Raw genomic sequence first — 16,441 nt, 5'->3', positions numbered from 1 at the left:
GTATGGCTTACGAAAGTCGTACGGTCGTAAGTACATAAGTTTTTAAAGGCACAAAGTACATTACATTAAAAACATACGTCTACATCTATATATCGTTACAGCTTTTTTTATTCAGGCATTTGATAGTTTATGGGCCTTCATTAGGCCCAACTTGAACAACCCCTTCTTCCTTCAGCTCAATACCATCATCCAGAGGCTCAGCATGAACAACCATTCCTTGCTCTACTAATGGAACTTGATGAGGTGCAATGCAACCTCGTGACTCTTGATTTAGCCCAACATCGTCGTGAAGAATCTGATTTTTTCCATCTGATGTGCTATGAAAAGGCATAATAGGAGGATCTTGTGCATCTTGATCTGGTCCAAGAACACGATAGGCTTCTTGTGGGACGAGTTCGAGACCCGCGGAGAAAAGCGGGAGCAAGACTAGATAATGTCGACGAGAAAAGTACGAGACCGCGGAACCTGTTACGTGGACAATGCATAACGTGAGTAGGTATGCGTTTAGTGTGTGCCAATAGAGGCTCCCGTCTTTTGTGTAAAGCCAAAACACTCGGCCGTATCTTCCTATTTTCACTTCTTCTTCGATCAGGTTTTGGATTAGGTCGAGCAAAGTGAAGATTAACGTGTCGCAAGCGCATACGATTCCGAATATTTTGGCTAGATCTTTCTCCTTGTCGAGTAACTCTAAGACAAAGCAAAGAAACTCAACGAGGAATGCAATAGCCGAATGTGGTCGAAGACTTTGCCTGAAAACCACGAGTTTTATGACTGGTGTTAGCATCGCCATTTTTTTAATATACGATGATTTGAGGAGAACTTTGTACGTGGTTGTATATATAGTGACATGAAGAGATGATTAATAAATGAGCAAGGAGAGAAAAGTCAAAAGTTAAACTCGGAAATTTCCGTGCTAATCATAATGATCTTCACTTTTTCATTGCATAGGGAATCAAAGAAAACGTTTTTTAGTTGTATATTTTGTGTTTGAGATCATTTGCAAGTAAACTCTATAGTGTATTGGATGATATCTCTAATCATTTTAAGCGTAGGATACAACGAATCCCAGCTGTTTGGTGATTTACGACGTAGATGATTTCGGCATGTTAATTTTCGTTTGAAAAAGTTTTCCTAGCTAATTAAATCCTAATCATGTCAAGTTATTAACTTCACCAAAAATTATTGGAGATTTATTTTTGTTTGGATTTCTAAATCTATTAAAATCATATAACCAATAACCCCCTAACATTAAAAAGGTGGAAATGCTAAGTCTGTGTTACGTACATTACTTAAATCGTATTTTATGAGCAAAAAGTTTACATAAATACTCCCTCCATATCATAATATATAATATATGATGTTTTAGAGAAGTTATTTTGTTTCAAGATGTTTTCAAGTTTCTATACCATTTTAGATTAATTTAATATTTTATAGTATTTATATTATGCGATATTATTTATGATTGATTGAACTTTTTAAAACTATATGCTTTTTAATATGTGTGCTTTTAGATACCATATTAATACTTTAAGATTGTAAAAGTGATTGAGTGTTTACAACAGCTTATATACAAGTGTAGAATTAAGTAAAAGGAAGCTTAATCCTACATCAACTATATAACATATATTTTATGTTAATATACCCCCCTCAAGCTAAAGCTTCCCTAGGTAGGAAGAGGCTTGAAACTGATAATTTGTTGAGTATGGAGTAAAATGGTGCTGGCTGAAGCAGTTTAGTAAGAATGCCAGCCAGCTGGTTCTCTGTGGAGACATGTAAAACTTTGAGAAAGCCCTTCTTAACCTAATCATGAGTTGTATGGCAATCAATCTCAATGTGTTTCGTCCTCTCATGAAAGACCATGTTATTAGCAATATGCATTGCCAATTTATTGACACAGTAGAGTTTAGTAGATGTGTCCACCGTTATGTGAAGATCTTTCAACATTTGATTCAGCCAAAGCAGCTCCCTTGTGGTGACGACCATGCTTCCGTGCTACTACTGCTCACCACATCTTGTTTCTTTGACTTCCATATGATCACTGAAGTACCAAGAAAGATGCACATACCATTAATAGATCGTCTACTCTCCAAGCACGTTCTCCAGTCAGCATTAGAGAAGCCATTAAAACAAATATCAGTATGAGCAGAGTAAAACAATCCTTGAACATGGTTGTCCTTCAGGTACTTCAGTATACGTAGAGCTGCTTTATAGTGCAAGTCGGTTGGGCATGACAAGTATTGGCTCAAATGATTCACAACAAAGGTGATATTTGGTCGCATAATACACAAATACAACAAACGGCCAATAATTTTCCTGTAAGGTTTGCCATCGGAGAGTAACGTACCTGAATCTTTAGTCAAACTCTTCTTGTAATCCATAGGAGTAGATTTTGGTTTGCAACCAAGTAAACCAAAGTCAGCCAGTAGATCCAAGCAATACTTCCTTTGACAAACAAAGATGTCTTCTGAATGTCTAGCAACCTCCACGCCTAAAAAGAAACAAGCAGGACCAAGATCCTTAGTCTTGAATTCTTGGCAAGAGCCGACTTGATACTCGCAACTGCTTCATCATTGTTGCTAACAATCAGTATGTCATCAACATAAACCAATATTGTTGTATAAGAGGTGCTTGTTTCTTTTACAAACAATGTGTTATCAGCAGGAGATTGTTCGAAATCCTCATCAAGAAGCACTTGAGATAAACATTTATACCATTGTCGTGATGCCTGGTTCAAACCATAAATCGATTTGTGAAGCTTACAGGCCGGATTTGGTGGTAAAACTCCGGAAGTCGGTGTATAACCTTGAGGCAAAATCATGTAGATCTCTTCTTCTAAGTCACTATGCAGAAATGCATTATTAACATCCATCTGAGTTAAGCTCCAACCCTTCTTGGCAGCTAACCCTAAGACAAGCTTAACACTAGCAAGTTTACCAACATGTGAGAATGTATCAACATAGTGTACACCTTCCTGTTGTGTATAGACTTTCGTAACAAGATGTGCTTTATACCTCTCTATCGAGCCATCTGAATTATACTTAATCGTATAAACCCATTTGCAGCCAACAACGTTTTAACCCGGTGGCAATGAAACAACATAAAATGTCCTTGTAAGCTCTATAGCACCCATTTCCACATCCATAACTTTAGTCCATATCAAAGATAGTATAGCTTGTTAGAAAGTTTTTGGTTAAAACATCATATATTTTGAAATACATAGAGAGTAATTTTTATTGGTAAAAAAAGAATCATTTTTATAAGCACCTTTTCTATCTCATATAAAAAATCATTCAAAAGCATCTTGTTGTAGAACTTTCAGGCTTTTCACAAGAAAAACCTAAACTATTTTCATAAGATATATGAAAAATGGACAAACAGTACACTATAATTTCTTAACATACACTTTGAGATGCTCTGATATTTTGTGTATTAGATCGGTCGATGTACTGTACATGGTTTGATATTTAGTAGATTTTAGTCTCTTACATTACATCTTTAACTGCAAGAATTGGTTCAGTTGATGTTTGTAACTCGTTTGGTTTAAGACTAAATTGATGTTTAGTCACCAAGTCCAAGACGCAAGCATAATTAGGCCACAGTACCAACGAGAAAAAGAGGCAAATGCTTGTTCGAAGCACTAAATTACTAAAACCAGTAACTAAGAACACACACTCCACAACAAGCTTTGCTCCTCAAGAAGTAAAACAAACAAGTTTCACATTGCCAATAATAATAATACGAAACTGCCATTGCAATGTCCTTTCTTCATCTCCAAAGCACAAGAAAGAGTGTGTACTCTCATTCTTTTCCAAAATCAGCGTTATAGTGCGAGCTCGACTCGAGTTTCTTGGCCTCACTGAGCTTCCTTACAGCCTATAAAAATTGATTCGTTTTCCATATCAAACCAAGATTACAACATGATTCAACCAATACTCAATACATTATATATTTATACACATACCTTCATGAAATCTTCATGGATCACATAGTCCCTCTCTGCTCGGATGGCAAACATTCCGGCTTCCGTGCATATGTTACGGAGATCAGCACCATTGAAACCCTATTGGACCAATTAAGCGTTTAGTGAGAAACTCACTCAAGGGAAGCAACACTCACAAACCCATCAAGCATTGTAAGAAGAAGAAAAAAACTAACCTCAGCAAGTTTGACAATAGCCTCGTAATCAATTTCACCATGTTTGGCGATTCCAGCTGCATGGATCTTGAGAATATCCATTCTTGATTGCTCATTTGGCAAAGGAATCTCAATCTTTCTGTCTAACCTACCCGGACGGAGAAGCGCAGGATCAAGCACATCTGGCCTGTTTGTGGCCATTATCATTTTCACCTAATACATATTCAAAAACACATTCATTCACAGAAACAGAATAGCAATGATGGTGGCTTTTAGTGTATAAGCAATTGTGTGAGACAGAAGCTAGAATGAGACACAATTCGATCAAGATATCCAACAATTTCAAGACAACCACTATAACATCACAATGCAATCTTATGCACATGGACACCAGCTTTGAACTAGATATAAGTTGTCAAACAGAGAGCAATACCTTTCCGAGGTTGTCAAACCCATCAAGCTGATTGAGTAACTCCATTAGTGTTCTCTGAATTTCACGATCAGCACTAGTTCCCTCACTAAAACGACGCCCACCAATAGCATCGATTTCATCCATGAAAATGATACAAGGCTAGCCGACAGAAAAAATTTTATAATAAAGTCAAGAATGTGATACAATATCTGAAGAAGAATTTACACAACCATTATAAGCAAGATTTTTTACCTGGTGTTCACGGGCATAGTTAAACATCTCCCGAATCAGCCTAGCACTTTCTCCAATGTATTTGTCTATGATTGCACTAGATACAACCTAACAAGAGGAAACAGATTCGATCAAACCTCAGAATATGCCATAACGTCAAAATTTCGAAAACAAAGTAGCTGAGAATTAAACCTTCAAGAAGTTGGCATCAATATTGCTCGCTATGGCCCTAGCTAGTAGAGTTTTTCCAGTACCCGGAGGTCCATAAAGAAGGACACCCTGCATTGATAGGTAGAAAAATTATAAACCCACATCAATTAGATAAGCACAGCCGGGAAAATCTTGAGCAAAAAAAGCAAGGATCAGTGGTATACGCTATAATTACCTTTGGAGGTTTGATTCCTACTCTGAGGAAAAGTTCAGGATTCATGAGAGGTAGTTCAATAGATTCCCTGAGTTCTCTGATCTGATCACCTAACCCGCCTACGGCAGAGTAGCTAATGTTGCCTGGGTCTTCGTGAAGCATGTTATACACAACAGGATCAACCTACCATCAAAATAAAAAGCAAATGAGGAATACACTTACAAGGGTCTAACTATAACAGAACCAAACACATGTCCAAAACAAACTTACTTCTCGGGGAAGGGCTCGCATTATTGTTAGTGTTGTCATATCCAGAACAACTCGAGTTCCCGAGGTTAGCTTTTCCTTATCAACTTTGCTTCGGCAACCCACCACATAACGAGGACCACTGCTCGCTTTGACAATCACTAAAATACAACAAAACAAGCAAGATTTTAAGCTTCAGACACCAGAAAAGTTTACTGTAGTACAAGTAGAAGACCAAATGAGCAACAATCTCACAGAAGCATAAAGGGGGATTAAGAAGAAAATTACATCTTTCATTATCCAGAGGTCGAAGCACTTCTCCAATAATCTGGCCAACACTTTGAAGAGACTTGAGATCATCCTCAGTTTTGTTGAATTCCTTTTTAGCTCCTCTTAAATTCTCCCTAGCTACACGAACACACAACAAAACTTAGTCTTCTAATCTCAACCCATTCACTTATAACAAACTCGATTCATATGCTCATAATAGGAAACTCAATAGAGCAGATAGTGAAAAGAAAAAAAAATCAAAACTTCAGATCTTCTCCACCAATCGGAACCAGAAAGAGGAATACTTTAAGCAATTGAGAGAAAACCCTAGATTCAAGTACTTCAAAGCCAAGTAAAGATACGAAAACAGAGCAATCTGGGTAAATTCTCAAAGTGGAAATCGAACCTGTTCGAACACGGGATTCGAGTTCCTTATGCTGGAGGAGCTTTTTCCGGTAATCGGAGACAGCCGCGGTACGGCGTCTAGCAGATTCGTCAACGTCGGCCATGGTCTCTCTGAATCCTTCTTCTACTTCTGCTTCTTCTACGGAGAGATCTCAGATTTTTTTTTCTGAAAAGCCAAGAAGCAAACAAATCTCTTCCTCCGAACAAAATTTTCCAACTTTTCTTGAGCAATGGGTTTAGTCTCCCTAGAAATTGGACTAAAATACCGAATCGAAAACGCTGTCGTTTTTATCTGAGTTTTTTTTTTTTTTTTTTCTCAACACCTGAGTTTTTTATTATTTATTATTTTATTATTATTTTTTTTTCCTCACAACAAAAGAATCAGCTCAAAAAGCCAATTAAGGAGTAAATTGTTTACAAACAAAACATGCTGCAGAGACAGACGCGCTTGGCGTGCCAAAGAATTCACACTTACATTCGTATTACGGAGAATGAGAGATAGGAAAAGGAAGAAAACTCCGCTTGATCTATCTTGATGTCGTCGAGGTAGGGAGTGAAAGTCGGCCAATCGTGAGGAGAAGACACTATCTTCACCAAGTTAGAACAGTCTGTGTAGAAAGCCACGTCACGGTAATCATGTGTGATTTTTATTTTTTATTTTGGGGTTTATATCTTTTCCTCTTTAAACAGTTAGTTTCAATATATTATTAGATCGAAGAAGAAGAAACAATGTGATCCTAATCCTAAAATGAAAACTTGGAACATAAAAAATATATTATATACTATGAAGAAAATTGAAAAGCTTTTTTAGCTAATTATTTATTGAAAATTCGAAACTAAAAATTTAAAAACATTTGTTTAGTTAAAAAATAATCATGATTTTTATTTAACTAAACAACAAAGTGACAAAAAGAATAGTATTTATCCAAGCAACAATTGCTCGAGTCTACTTGGAACCAGTCGATTTCTGAGTCTGAGTCGGTCTCTCCTGCGTGCGAGTTTACATGTATATGCATCACTAATCTAGTAAATAAATATTTTTCAAGTTCAACGTTACTACCTTGAAATCATACGTTTTTAACTTTTTATATTACCATAGATGTTGTCTATGAATTAATTCTTTATCGAATTTCATCTAGTATTCGACCTTTTATGCTCAAAACTCATTCAACAAAAACTATGAAAATTTCTTAGTGAGATAATGATACTTCTACCAATAACTTATACATGTATCTGCATCAGTAAACTCAATATTAGTAAAGAACTACATTTCAAGTTCAACATTAGTACCTTGCGATGGTCATATGTTTGTATTTTTTTCTTGGACTCAATTTATAAATTGATGATCTGTCATTTCGTATAATTGATTTATCTACATGTGTTATCATTTACTTATAGAAATTTATAATGAACAAGGAGAACACAAATCATAAGATATTCATTCCCAAGATAAATCTTCACAGATCTGATCTAACAAATCATATACAAATCTAGTTATTTTTAAAGTTATCAAATAAAATTCAAAAATATATGAATCATGTAAAACATAAATAATACAAACAAAATTAACATAAATAATTTTGACTAAATATTTTTTCTGTTTTTGTTAGAAGACTAAATTTATTTGTTTGTCAAAATATATACAAATGTTGAATAATGTGTGGTTGGTCAAACCAAACAACAAAAATAAAAAGAACATATAAAAACGATACCATTATTCGGTTAAACCTAGATTTTTTTTGCAAGAGTCTCAGAAACACGGTCATAAAAAAGCCTATGAGCTAGAATACCTCAATAATATATTTCCGTTTAACACTACATACTCCCTCCGTGTTAGAATAGAAGATGTTTTAGAAATTTATCTTATATTATAAAGATTGATTTTCTGTATTTTTTTATTAATTAATGCTATAAAATTGTAGATTTCAAGATTTATTAATTGAAAATTGAAAATTTTAATAAACTACTATTGGTTAATAGTCATGAGAAATATGTGATTATATACAAAAATACATTTATGACTAAGTATTAATTGTTTTTTTAATCTATGCAAAAAAATTAAAAAATCATCTTTTCTGATATACTAATATAGTCAAGAAAACGAACACCATTGTTGATGTATGGATCGGTCACAATTAGATATTTATAGCTCGGTAAAAGGATGTCGAATCTCTCTTTAATAACTCGGTGCCAGAGCACAATAATTCAGACTACAACGGTTATAAATAAAACGGATGAAAGGAAATTCAAGAGGACATGCTTGAGGCTCGTCGTCTCGCGTTTTGGACGAGATGCTTAGTTGATTACTGGTGATTTACGTAACGTTTAGCTCCTCTTTTTCGTAGATCTCTCAGTTAAGTTTAGTACGCCTATATTTATAGGAAATCGTCTCGGTTCGTCACTTAAAAGAACCGAAATACCCTTTTACTCTTTTAAGTGCTTATTTGGGCCTTAGAATAATCTACATGGGCCGGACTTATGGTTAGGAGGGGGACCCATCTCTAACAACCATCATTCATCATACAAAAAAAAATAAGAATACGAACACCATGTATAAATGACACCGTATTTGATTGAACCTAGGTTTTATATTTGGGCCTATTTTGGTAGGTGATATTTGGGCCTTGAAAGTGTATTGCTCTTATAACGTTGGGCCTTTTGGATGTTTTGATGAAACTAGGGCTCAATCTCGAAAAGGAGATGGTATATATATACTAAAACCCTAGACGCTTCTCCTTTCAGCTGTCGCTCGTCTACTTTTACAATCGGAGCTTCGACCTTCCAAACCTACCGGCGGCGAAAATGGTGAGCTTCTTCAGCTATTTTTTTGGGGCGAGAAGAGGCTTTAGATTTGCTCAATCAAGTTATGAGAATGTAATGTTTTGAATGGTGGTGTGATTGTTTCAGGTTTTCAAGAGGTACGTTGAGATAGGGCGCGTCGCACTTGTGAACTACGGTGAAGATCATGGAAAGCTCGTCGTCATCGTCGACGTCGTTGACCAGAACAGAGTATGTTCCCCCATCTATTCCAATCTCAGATTCCGCAATTTCTCTTTTGGTAGATTTAGGTGCAGAACTTGGTTTACCTAGGTGCTATGAGTGGTGTTCAAATGTGAATTCTTGTTGTATGGAGTTGTGATTATGGTTTTTGTTAATTTAGGCTTTAGTGGATGCCCCTGATATGGAGAGGATCCAGATGAACTTCAAGAGGTTGTCTCTTACCGATATCGTGATTGACATTAACCGAGTGCCTAAGAAGAAGGCTTTGATTGAGGCAATGGAGAAGGCTGGTAAGTGTTATGAAATGTTGGATTTTAGTTTTATTGATTGTTCCAGGGTTGTTAACCCTAAAAGAGTCTTTTGCAGATGTGAAGAACAAATGGGAGAATAGCTCATGGGGTAGGAAGCTTATCGTGCAGAAACGTAGGGCTAACCTCAATGATTTCGATAGGTTCAAGATTATGTTGGCCAAAATCAAGGTCAGTGAAAGTTCTGTGGTGATCATGGGTGCTTATGTTAAAATTTGAAATGTTAATGGCTTGTTTGTTTGTATTTTGCAGAAAGCTGGTGTTGTCAGGCAAGAGCTTGCTAAACTTAAGAAGGAGATCACTGCTTAATCAAAAGATAATATTATCTGCAAATCTGTTTTTTGATTTTGGATTCGGTAATTAGTGTTTTTTTGCATGTTTCAAACAGTATTATGTGCTCAAGTATCCCATGTTTTGAAACCTTGTTTTGAAAGATTTAGTTCTTGTTATGTTATCTTTTAAGTGACCAGTTTTTCTTATTGCCTCTTATTTTGGTTAGTTTTATTTTATTCACTCTGTTGTTGTGATGCCAGAGCTTTGCAATACTCTTATTTTGGTTAGTTTTTCTTCAAATTTTATTCAAATTCACTTCAGTATCTGCTCTAACTATCTCTAGCCATTGACTCCTCCATGAGTCCCTCATGATGAGGGAACGCCTCTTGTCTTTTCTGGGGAATGGCCAGCAAACCACGTATCTCCGTCATGTTTACTTTAGCCGTCTTTCCGTCCCACTGTTATTTTTTGTTTTGAACCGTCTCTTGTTCATGTGATTATAGGTAGTTATCTAATAGTAGATTTTCTTGTAATTTTCCTTTGGAATGAAATCTTCCCAACTAAACCATAAAACTCTCTAGTTTCAAGTGATGAAATCTTACTGAGTAGCCATTTCAATGGACCGCATGAACAAGAAAATTTGGAATAAGATATCGGTGGTGTCTGGTTGTGTAAATTTGTCAAATTTACTGATTGTGTAACTTGTAAATTTACTAATGTATGTGTATTTTCTATTTTGTAGTCATAGTGCCTTTGATGTTGTTCATTGAGTATATTACAGAACTGATTCATCAAATTTTCAAAAGCTTGAAATTGTATGTATATTTCAAAAATTATTTTTCGAGTCTTCCAAAAGTACGTGTTATTTAAAAACTTGTAAACTGAGTTAATAGGAATGGATTTTTGAATACTTGATGAGAATATTAATACATTTTTGTAATATAATTAGTTTAACATACGGTAGAATTGTTACTTATTAGATAACATCATATGCGATATTAATATATTTTTAAAATGATAGTTTTTTGTCAAGCACTTTCAAATCTTTACTAAACATGGTTTCTAGTTGTTTTTAATTATTTTAATACTAACTCAGATATATTTTTTTGTATAATAAGATATTATTTTAAAAATGAAGTATTTATTATGATAGAGTGCTAAGAACTAGAATCCAATTTTATTATGATAGAATTGATAGTTAATTATATTGAAAGATGAAGTGTAGGAGGTTTAAATTCAATGTTTTTTTCTTCTACATCATTAAATAAAATTGAAAATGTAAGCGGATTAGCCCGTGAAATTTAAATTGTATCATTTACGGGCCTAAATTTAGCTTATTACAAATAAGGTTGTTACACTTACACCTATAGTTGTATTCAAATTTATTGATAAATTAATAAAAAGCGAGAATGGCAAGAACTTGCGAGTTCTCAACAAATAAGGTTAGCTAAACAAGATATTTGTGTTATCTTCGATTGTGATACACCATAATTACTTCATTATTACATTCATCGCTACTAATGAAGTCATATCAACTAGCACAAACAATATCCCATTAAACCAAAAGCATGAGTACACAACCAAAAAGGGCAAGTCTTGAAACATGAATACATTTTTCATCATAGTACACCATAAATACATTCAACAGAAATTGCATATGACTTATTCATTATTGTGTCACGTTCATTGCTGCTAATGAAACCATACACAACTAGCACAAACAACAATTTCATCAAACCAAAAGCGTGAGTGATAACACAACCGCAAAAAGCGTAAGTCATGAAAGGATCTCTCATGGCATGAACTGGGACAAATTCAATAGACATTCTTGTGCGTCTGAAATTGTTTTCCCAACCAAAATTATGGGTTAGTACAACTTTGTTTCCGACAAAAAATATTTACTCTAGAAAAACTTTGCCAATATTTTTTTGTCAGATCTTTCTTGTACATAATATTGACATTAAAAACATATATTAGAAAACAAAATATACACGCATGATTTTCCAAACCATAATTTTTTTTGATTAAAGCGTCTTCCTTTGTTATTTGCAACCAACAAAAAAAAAAGATAACGACATCACGGTAATAATGATAATAACCACTTCCAGTTTAAAACTAAATGAATGAAAATTTAATTACTTCTACTCCACCATTTATTGAAAAAAATCAGTTTTTCATGTTGTAGGATCTATCAAAATAACAATCGTACATTGTAGATGTAACCAAATCTTTTTTCGTTTAAATTCATTGAATTTGTGAATCAATACATGTATGATGTTTGTAAAGCTTTCCCTAGAGAAGAGTTGCTTGATCATAGCTTAATATAATGGGTTTTAGTTGAAAAAAAAAGATATATTGATTAGTTACAATGTAACACCCAAAAACTAATTTACACACAATGAAAATAATGCACCGACCATATCTAAAAGATAGGTAAATATTTATCAAAAAGAAAACAAAATACAAGAACATTACTGTTCATATCTTTCAAGCTGCCACCTTTTCTATCACTTTGATTCTAAAACAGTTCACACAGTTGCTTATACTTTAACTACCAAATCGCTTTCTCCATCTCTGATAAAGTCTTGCAGTTTTCTTCCCCTCACAATAAACATATTTTGTTCATCTTCAGCTTTCTTACTAAATGATTTATAAATGTTGTTACTACCATAATTATAATCACGTTCAGTTCATTTCCATGCTCCATAAATATATATCAACAGCTCTAGTCCAAGTAGCAGCCTTACACATCTTCTTGAAATTGAAATTACTTTTACACGATACCTTAAGTCCTTTTAAATTCTCATATTGAAACTTGTAACAAACGCTTTAGGCTCTAGTCTACTCATATAGTGAAAGGTCTGAGCTCGCTTAATTTTTAGTTCACGATATTTTATGATTTGAAGAATATATGAAGTCATGAAGACCTAGTAGTAAACGGGGTAACGATAAGGAACCATGGCATTAATCTAAAACCGCCACTGTTACATATAGTTTTAAGATTAGTGAAAGTCATAAAAAGAGAGATTTAGTTTAGAAAAAAAGTAAATAAAACTACTGTCCTTAAATTAGGAGCTTCCAGAATTAGTAGAATCCATAACAAGTTCACACTCTTCCATCACAGCCGCTTCTTTAATCTCTTGCAACATTTTCAAAACTTGCCACATCGTAGGCCTCTGCTCCGGCGATGTTAAGCTACAAGCCACCGCGACTTCAGTCAACATCCCAAATTTGTCCCTATCCTCTCTCCAATTCCCACTCTTCTTCTCACCTTCTTCTCTCACTTTCCTAACCCATTCCATCATCCCATCTAACGTCAAAACCGGAATCTTCGAAGGTTGCTTCCCTGTCAAAAGCTCCAAGAGAAGAATCCCAAATGCGTAAACATCAGCTTTAACAGATTGGTAATTTAAACTCTTGTGTCGAGCTTCAGGGGCTTTATAAGCCGCTGCATCGACGTCTTCTTGACCATCACCACTGGATGCTAAAGGAGGGTTTGTTGCAAGAGCAATGAGACAGTAATCGGCAATACAAGCTTCGAAGTCCGGTCCAAGAAGGACATTAGAGGATTTGAGATTGCCGTGAACAAGCTGCCATGTTTGGTGGATGTAGGATAGACCTTGAGCCACGTCTTCTGCTATCTTCAAGCAAGATGTCCAGTGCAATGGTGTTGCCCTTGACGATTTCGTACCTACACAATATCATATTATAACCTTTTAACATAATTAAGCTTTGAATATACTAAAAACCAAACAAAACGTTTAATATAAGTTCCTCAATGCTCAACTTGTAACTAACTAACTCCATATACCAAATCTATCACATTCCTCTTGCTAGACATGGACATGCATAATGCATACAAATTAATAAAAACTATAAAACACACATTTCACAAGTCTATTTCATATATATTATTTAATAAAAAAAATTCCAAGTAATCACTAATTATTAAAAAAAAGAGATATCTTGCATTGAAACTTTTTTTTTAAAAATAAATCACTTCTGAATTTTCTGAAACAAAATAGTACCAAAATTTGAATTTCAAATAAATTTTTGAATTTATCTTTAAAATCAATAAATTCCATGTGGCCACTGAAGCTTACTGTTCAGTAAAGTTAAAAAAATTGACTGAACAAAGTAAAAAAACCTCGTAACTAGTAAATTTAATACAAGCATTAATCACGCAAACCAAACAAAATGCTTGATGTCTTCAATGATATAAATATACTAATCCAATGTGAGAGGGTTTACGAAAGCTTACCGTGGACAAGAGACGAGACACTGCCATTTGGCAAATAATCATAAATCAAAAGCCTCTCTTCCTTAGCTTGAAAATAAGCTCTGAGTGGAACCAAATTCGGATGCCCCAAAGCACCAACTGATTCCATGTGACGCTCAAATTTATCTCTTCCTACACCCGCTAATCTAATGGCGTCTAATCTCTTAACCGTCACGATCAAACGGCTGTCAAGCAACGCCTTGTAGGTGGTCCCAACTGTTCCTCTACCCAATAACTCAGCCGACGCTGTCATTAGCTGGTCCATCGTATACACGTGCGCCTCACCCGCACAGAATACTAAACTCCCGCTTTTTGTCGCTTGTAGCTTCTTCACTTTCTCCTCGATCTCACTCTCTTGCTCTATCGCCGCCGCTACTTCCGCCGTCTCCGCAGCGTCGAATGTGACAACCGCCGTTGATTCTTTTCCTGTTTTTGACTGCTCGTTTTTGTCTCTCCGTCGTCTCTTCACGGCGCCGATTAGGCACGCGATGGAGATGAAGAGGATAAATGCGCCGGATATAAACGCTAGGATCACCACGAATCGTGAATGTTTGCCGTGATTTGGCCGGGATAGTCCCATTCCTCCGATTTGCGCGATTTGACCGATCTTTTTGGCCGGTGGTGGCGGTGGCGACGTCACCGGACTGAAGAACTTGGGTCTTGGATTGCATTCTTTGTGAACGATCTCACCGCAGAGATTAGGGTTTTTGAGAAATGACGAAATACCGAACCGTAATAACACGGCGGTTACCGGTACAGCACCGGTTAAGTTGTTAATCGAAACGTTGAATGTATGAAGCGAGGACTGGTTTAGAGCTGGGATTGGACCACTAAACCGGTTCGAATCGAGACGAAGGTAGTTCAACCGGCCGGAAAGAGCTAAACCGGGTGGAATTAGACCGGTGAGGTTGTTGGAGGAGAAATCGAGAGTTCTTAACCGGTGAAGTGCGAGAACCGAGAGAGGAAACGAACCGGAGAAAGAGTTGTGATCGAGAAATAACGATTTGAGATTAACTAAACCGGAAAGATCCGGTATAGGTCCGGTTAAGGAAGTATTTTGAAGACTGAGAACACGGAGCTGGTCGAGTCTATCGACTGAGTCAGGAACGAGTTGACCTCCGAGATAAAGATCTTCAATGACCAAACGAACCACTCTGTTTCCATAGCACGTAACACCCCACCATTGACAGAAGTGAGAGCTCGTGTTTATCTTGTTCCACAGATCAGCTTTGTATTTGAAACGTACCAAAGCAGAAACGTCGTGTTGATGATGAAACACTCGTTTTAAATTTGTGCGGTTTGAGGAAGAAGAAGAAGCAACAATGGTGAAGAAGAAACAAAAGAAAAGGAACCCAGAAATGGGTAAGTTACAACGAAGAAGCATAGCTTGTAAGAATGTATTAAAGAAGCATGTTAATGTCTATGATTATTACATATGAAAGAGTTTTAGAATGTAGTAGTAGTAGAGAGAGAGGTGAAGAGAGCAGGAGGTACGTGACAAAAGGATGTAAGACACAAGAGAGTAGCTGTCGGGGACTGGAAAGTTTCAGAGTCACGTGAATACTGAATAAAGTAAAGAAGTTGAGTAATTATTATATAGTATTAATGATACTTGTAGAACTGTTGAAACGAAGTAAAAAAAAGCATAGAAGATGAAATATATTAATGCCGATTTTGTAGGAAGAAAGCTAATACGGGAGATCTAACTCTTTTGTTTTCTTTCAAAACCGGATCTAACTACTGTAACGAACGAAACAATAGTATTATTATGTTTCAGATAGATTTAGGCTCCAATTATTAGTACAGGTTGTTATGGACCTTATGGTTGTTGACACTTGAAGCTAGTTAAAGTGACAAAAAGCCAAATCTATTATTTTTCTACTAGTAAGTAAAGTAGTAAGTCATTTTGTTTCTCTTTTGTTTTGTTTGTTCATGTTTTGCCTTCAATTGAAGATTCAATGATCAAGTTTGTTTGAGTATTATTAAACATGGTTTGGACGTCGGCAAAAACAAAAACATGGTTTGGTTAATCTTAAACATGGGTACGGACTAAACCCAAACTAGGATTAAAATCATGTACTCAATAGACTTCGCACTTGTCTCTGTTGTGTTGCAAAGTGGAGGATCTCGGCTTAGAGGCAAATTAATAATGGTCGCTCGCGCCTTAAACCATACAATTATTTCTAAACTTCCTCATTGATGAACAAATTTACCCTTTCGATATAGTCAACAGCTAGCTTAGAAAAACCAACCAGTGGATAGGCTCAAACCAGCAAGTAACAGTGAAACGACACAAATACAGGAGCACATCAAAGTCAGGCCAATAGAGGTCGTCTCCCCTACCAGGCCATAGGACAAGGATGAGTGGATGACTCGATGGGGCATGTCGAGCCGGTAAACCATCCCAGCACGGAAAAACAAACAAACACGAGAAGACAATAATGCACAAGCAAGATGCGGCGAACAAACCTTTCTCAGGAAAAGAAATAACAAAAAGAAAAGTAACAAGGGGCAGAGTT

The 16,441-nt window shown here is 35.8% G+C and overlaps 4 protein-coding genes across 4 annotated transcripts; 1 reads left to right on the top strand and 3 right to left on the bottom strand.

Annotated features, from left to right (window-relative positions):
• Positions 1–39: 39 nt before the first annotated feature.
• Positions 40–790, bottom strand: LOC109127600 (uncharacterized). The gene has a single exon (XM_019232557.2). The coding sequence runs from the start codon at positions 788–790 to the stop codon at positions 128–130; it is 663 nt and encodes a 220-aa protein (XP_019088102.1). The 3' UTR covers positions 40–127.
• A 2,822-nt stretch (positions 791–3,612) lies between these two features.
• On the bottom strand, positions 3,613–6,326 carry LOC104725172 (26S proteasome regulatory subunit 10B homolog A). Its single transcript, XM_010443787.3, has 10 exons — positions 6,064–6,326; positions 5,676–5,795; positions 5,412–5,548; positions 5,163–5,324; positions 4,970–5,056; positions 4,799–4,885; positions 4,568–4,705; positions 4,156–4,347; positions 3,962–4,060; positions 3,613–3,873 (listed from the first exon to the last, which is right to left on the bottom strand). The coding sequence occupies exons 1-10, from the start codon at positions 6,164–6,166 to the stop codon at positions 3,799–3,801; spliced, it is 1,200 nt and encodes a 399-aa protein (XP_010442089.1). The 5' UTR covers positions 6,167–6,326; the 3' UTR covers positions 3,613–3,798.
• A 2,405-nt stretch (positions 6,327–8,731) lies between these two features.
• Positions 8,732–9,849, top strand: LOC104725171 (large ribosomal subunit protein eL14y). Its single transcript, XM_010443786.3, has 5 exons — positions 8,732–8,867; positions 8,970–9,071; positions 9,223–9,352; positions 9,429–9,541; positions 9,623–9,849. Exons 1-5 carry the CDS (start codon positions 8,865–8,867, stop codon positions 9,677–9,679), a joined length of 405 nt encoding a protein of 134 aa, XP_010442088.1. The 5' UTR covers positions 8,732–8,864; the 3' UTR covers positions 9,680–9,849.
• Positions 9,850–12,586: 2,737 nt separating this feature from the next.
• LOC104725170 (putative inactive receptor kinase At5g67200) lies at positions 12,587–15,696 on the bottom strand. Its single transcript, XM_010443785.3, has 2 exons — positions 13,905–15,696; positions 12,587–13,334 (listed from the first exon to the last, which is right to left on the bottom strand). Exons 1-2 carry the CDS (start codon positions 15,304–15,306, stop codon positions 12,712–12,714), a joined length of 2,025 nt encoding a protein of 674 aa, XP_010442087.2. The 5' UTR covers positions 15,307–15,696; the 3' UTR covers positions 12,587–12,711.
• Positions 15,697–16,441: the final 745 nt, after the last annotated feature.

Source organism: Camelina sativa, chromosome 11, assembly GCF_030686135.1.
Source record: "Camelina sativa cultivar CO46 ecotype springtype chromosome 11, ASM3068613v1".
Classification (NCBI taxonomy): Eukaryota; Viridiplantae; Streptophyta; class Magnoliopsida; order Brassicales; family Brassicaceae; genus Camelina; species Camelina sativa.
Note: the sequence above shows the minus strand (reverse complement) of the source record. Positions and strands in the feature narration are given on the sequence as shown.